The 4,569-nt window shown below is 47.6% G+C and overlaps 2 protein-coding genes and 1 long non-coding RNA gene across 4 annotated transcripts in view; 2 read left to right on the top strand and 1 right to left on the bottom strand.

The window, feature by feature from the left end:
* serpina10a (serpin peptidase inhibitor, clade A (alpha-1 antiproteinase, antitrypsin), member 10a) overlaps positions 1-2,421 on the top strand; it is a 9,145-nt gene extending 6,724 nt beyond the window's left edge. Inside the window, exons 3-6 of the mRNA XM_015016087.1 lie at positions 459-746; positions 928-1,201; positions 1,272-1,419; positions 1,898-2,421. Of these exons, the coding sequence (XP_014871573.1) occupies positions 459-746; positions 928-1,201; positions 1,272-1,419; positions 1,898-2,086 (899 nt within the window). The 3' untranslated portion in view covers positions 2,087-2,421. The remainder of the gene's footprint in view (positions 1-458; positions 747-927; positions 1,202-1,271; positions 1,420-1,897) is intronic.
* Positions 18-452, top strand: LOC106935563 (uncharacterized). The gene is made up of 4 exons (XR_001421917.1): positions 18-42; positions 91-107; positions 156-172; positions 221-452. It is a non-coding gene; the product is annotated as an uncharacterized LOC106935563 (long non-coding RNA).
* An 868-nt stretch (positions 2,422-3,289) lies between the features above and the next one.
* Positions 3,290-4,569, bottom strand: part of ppp4r4 (protein phosphatase 4, regulatory subunit 4) — a 14,742-nt gene continuing 13,462 nt past the window's right edge. For both annotated transcript variants that reach the window (XM_015016069.1, XM_015016070.1), the window contains exons 23-25: positions 4,406-4,455; positions 3,771-4,101; positions 3,290-3,619 (exon numbers count right to left, since the gene is read on the bottom strand). In XM_015016069.1, coding sequence (XP_014871555.1) covers positions 3,586-3,619; positions 3,771-4,101; positions 4,406-4,455 — 415 coding nt within the window. In that variant the 3' untranslated portion in view covers positions 3,290-3,585. The remainder of the gene's footprint in view (positions 3,620-3,770; positions 4,102-4,405; positions 4,456-4,569) is intronic.

Genomic DNA, 4,569 nt, shown 5'->3' with positions numbered 1-4,569 from the left:
AATTATAATTAGGCTACCTAATTAGCCTAATAAGCTAATTAGGTAGACTAATTAGCTTAATTATTAATTATAATTAGGCTACCTAATTAGCCTAATAAGCTAATTAGGTAGACTAATTAGCTTAATTATTAATTATAATTAGGCTACCTAATTAGCTTAATAAGCTAATTAGGTAGCCTAATTAGCCTAATTATTCATTATAATTAGGCTACCTAATTAGCCTAATAAGCTAATTAACCTAATAAGCTAATTAGGTAGACTAAGCAGTATTTAGCTTGCTAACTAAATCTAAGGTAAATGTTTAGCTTGTGAATGAAATATTTAGTTTAAAACTGTGACATTCATAAATGAATGGATAACTTGGTGAAAATATGAAAATAAACCGGCATGTTTTGTAGAGTCTGAATAATCCAGATTGTTGCAGTCTTGGTCTACAGTTGAACTTCCTCTGCCTCCAGATCGGTTCCAGGCCCTGAGGAACGCCGTCCTGCAGCCGGGCCTCAGCCTGCAGCAGGGCGCCGCGCTCTTCCTGGACCAGAGCTTCCAGGCGCCGCCGTCCTTCCAGGATCTGGTTCAGACCAAATATGGCGGACAGACGCAGACCGTGTCCTTCTCCAACCAGGCGAATGCCCAGGACGTCATCAACCGCTGGGTCCAGGACCGGACCCAACACCAGATCCAGAACCTGCTGAGCGCCCTGGACCACCAGACCCAGCTGCTGTTCGTTTCCGCCGCCACCTACCAGAGTGAGTCCCGCCTGCAGCTGGGCTTTGATTAGGCCGCTGTGTTCTGCTGTGTGCTTTGACTAGGCCGCTGTGTTCTGCTGTGGGCTTTGATTAGGCCGCTGTGTTCTGCTGTGTGCTTTGACTAGGCCGGTGTGTTCTGCTGTGTGCTTTGACTAGGCCGGTGTGTTCTGCTTTGTTGCAGTGCGCTTCAGTCCTCCCTTCAACGCCTCGCTGACTCAAGTTGAGCGTTTCTACGTCGACCGTTATCATGTCGCCATGGTTCCCATGATGTTTCGGGCCGACAAGTACTTCCTGGCGTATGACGGCGGCGTGAAGGCCGGCGTGCTGAAGCTGCCAATGGCAGATGGTGCCGCCATGTTGGCGGTGCTGCCAGACGAAGACGTGGACCTGACCGCTGTGGAGGAGGAAGTGACCTCAGAGAAGATCCGGGCCTGGGTCCGCCAGCTGAAGAAGACGTGAGGACCTTTGTCTTCTTCATTCCTCGATTCTCAGAGTACGATTCTGACCCACCTGTTCTGTCAACAGGAAGCTGGAGGTGCAACTTCCTGTCTTCCTGCTGAAGCGCTCCTATGCCCTGAAAGACGTCTTGCAGGTGCTCGACATCACGCAGGTGTTCCAAGATGGCACTGACTTCAGCAGCATGGGCGGGGCTTCAAGACCCAGCCTCTCTCAGGTCAGTGGCCCAGTCAAATCCTTGAACGTTAAAAAAATAAGTTTGAGGCCCTGGAATGATTTTGGGTTTGAATTTTCACCTGGATGGAGACGATTAATGTGTTGGTATTTTCTCCTGTGTGCCCAGTACGCAGCAACACGCCATCTGCTGGGTGAACTGGTTAACTGCCCTCCATGTTGACTCTAATAAAAAACCAACAGAGCTATGCTAATGCTAATGATGCTAATTCTGACAGTTTTACCTGCTAAGCTAACAAACCCTGGGAATATTGACTGAGAATAGTTCCAATGAATCTGTGAGCCTGAAGTTTTCAGTCCTGATGTTAACCAAGGTTGGGAACCTGTTTGATCTGAAAGGCTTCGTCCTCCAGGTTCCTCCAGGTTCCTCCAGGTTATTTTTCCATTTTCCCGTCACTGAGTCTGAATGTTTTTCTAACCCGCTTCTCCTAATAAATCCTGGCGCTGTGTTTCCTCCTCAGGTGTATCACGCCTCCGTCATCTCCATGGATGAGAGCAGTGATGATGGAGGCTCAGGGGGCGGGGCCACCACCTTCTCCTCGCCGCCGCCACGCCTCACCTTCAACCGGCCCTTCATCTTCATCATCTACCAGCAGGCCAGTGGCAGCCTGCTCCTCATGGGCCGAGTGGCCAACCCCACAGAGAACTGAGCAAACAACCTCCCCCTTTGAAGCTCCGCCCACCTGTAGAGGCAGGTTGTAGCCTCACTTCCTGTCTATCTGAAGTGTTAAACATGAGGGGGAGTCCCCTGAAAGGGCCTCAAGGGACGCCCGATGGGTCGAGTTAAACAGATCCAGAACATTCAATCCTGTTCCATTCCTACTAATCATCATCTTGTTTATTGTAGAGCACTTCCTGTTAGCACTGAGCTAATGTTGCATCCTATTTATTTTGTTGTTTTCCTGCATGCTAGCAGCTTTTAGCACTGAGCTAACGCTGAATGTTTGATTCCGATCATAAACGGTTTTAATAAAACTGAGTCTCCTGATTATTGTCCTGCCAAGACAAACCCTGAAATAAAAACTGGATTCGCTCTAGAGTTTCTAAACCAGCCGGCTGATTGTAAATACACAAAACTACTCCAGCCTGCAGCAGATTTATGTTTAAAATAGTTTTTATTCAACCAATAAGTTTGTTTCTCTGAGGAAACGAGGCAGGAAAAAAAATCAATTACAAAATATTTTTTTCTTTTATTTAAAGATTTACTAAAATATCTCCGGTTTGTTTCGCTGCTGTCTATCAAACTTGCTTTGTCTCATTCCAGCCAAACTCCAATGGATTTCATTAGACTACCCAGAACTGTGAAACTGATGGAAAATAATTCCAATAATTTCAACATTTTACACCTTGGTAATCTGAAAAGTGTGGCTTACATTTGATTTTTGGTCTTCTACTCTGAAATCCTGGAAAAATAAAAATATCCACTTTCACCAACCAGAGTTCAGCTGTAGCTTAATCTGAGTGTGACTCCAACCTGAGACTGGGGTCAAAGGTCAGCTTCCAGCGTGAACACGCAGCCACAGATATGATGGGATGAATAGAGCAGATTCCTGGGTTAGAGTGGCCTAGTCAAAGGGAATCTGTCACTGCTGTTTCTGTCTGTAGATGGTACACTCCACACTTTGCAGAGATTCCTGTTAAAAATGTTTAAAGCCACCGATTTCCTTCACAGTTCTGCACTTCCTGTTGTTCTGCCACAGAAAGTCTGAATGAAATAAACTGGAGTTTGTTGATGGATTGGAGCAAAAGGTGAGATCGTTAGAGGAACCAGCTGTTTGGACTTTGCTGACCTTCTCCCTCTGATGCTCTTTTCTCTGAACCTCCATCTAGTGGCAAAAAAACTCAATAAAAGCCGTTTTCATTCAGTTTTTTATTTTAAAATAATTTCTGATTTCCACTAGTCCAAGTTAAACTCCTCTTTGGTTGCCCGCGGTGATCACCGTCCAATGAGATCACACCAACAACCTGCAGGTGAACCAATCAAATGAAGCGATGAGATGGTTGAATACACAGTGCTCAGTAGGATCGCTCAGCATCCACCGGTTCTGCTGGCGCCGCGCTGCGTTCTGGGCGTCGCCCTGAAACCGCTTCCAGGCAGCTGATTGGCTGATGGGCTCACGTACAGGTGAAGACATCATCAGCTTCACTCTCATTCTGACTGGAGAGAGTTGGACTTCCTGATCCTGCCGAGAGAAAACCAGAAAAACAGATCAGGAAGTAGACCGGGCCGAAACTCAACCAGAACCACAACTGATACCAGGTGAAGCAGACTTCCTGACCCAATTTCACTGGTCTTACGGTCTTTTGTGGAACCAGTTCGTCGTCAGGACTCACATGGAGAGCTTCCTGGACTGACTGTCCTTCATGCCGCTCCCACGCTCCATTGTCTTGCTGCGCTGACCCAAGGTGCTGGTTCTGTGGTCCCGATGGTCCAGGGTGCTGGTTCTGTGCTCTCTCTCCTCCAGGGAACTGGTTCTGTGCTCCATCATGTGGTTCCGCTGGTCTCGGTTTCCAGTCCTGTGGTCCAGGGTGCTTTTTCTGTGCTCTCTCTGCTCCAGCAGGCTGGCCTGGTCCAGGAGGCTGGTAGTTTTGCTTCTGATCAGAACCGGCATGGAAGAGGTGGACTGGGTTGTCAAGGTGAAGTGGGCGGTCCTCACTGAGTCATCTGTGGGAACAGGAAGTGATGTAAGAGTAGAAACAATCACATAGGGCAGGGGTGTCAAACTCCAGTCCTCAAGGGCCGCTGTCCTGCAACTTTTAGATGTGCCTCTGCTGCACCACACCTGAAAAGAATAATTAGGTCAGTAGCAAGGCTCAGGAGAACCGATCTACACAGGGAGGAGGTAATTAAGCCATTTCATTCCACTGTTTTTTACCTGTGGCACATCTAAACACTGCAGGACAGCAGAGGACTGGAGTTTGACACCCCTGACATAGGGAGTCCAGGTGATTGTAAGGTGAGCAACTACCTCTGGTGGACTTCCCAAGACCCGAAGAACCGCTGAGATCTTTGACCTTCCTGAATCACACAGAAAATGCACAACATGTTAGTCAGGATCAAGCTCTAGTCAAGCTCTACAGAACCTGGACTGGACTGGATGGACTGGACTGGATGGACTGGACTGGATGGACT

This window comes from Poecilia latipinna, unplaced genomic scaffold (genome assembly GCF_001443285.1).
Source record: "Poecilia latipinna isolate Pla-1442-1.1 unplaced genomic scaffold, P_latipinna-1.0 Scaffold1979, whole genome shotgun sequence".
NCBI lineage: Eukaryota > Metazoa > Chordata > Actinopteri > Cyprinodontiformes > Poeciliidae > Poecilia > Poecilia latipinna.
Note: the sequence above shows the minus strand (reverse complement) of the source record. Positions and strands in the feature narration are given on the sequence as shown.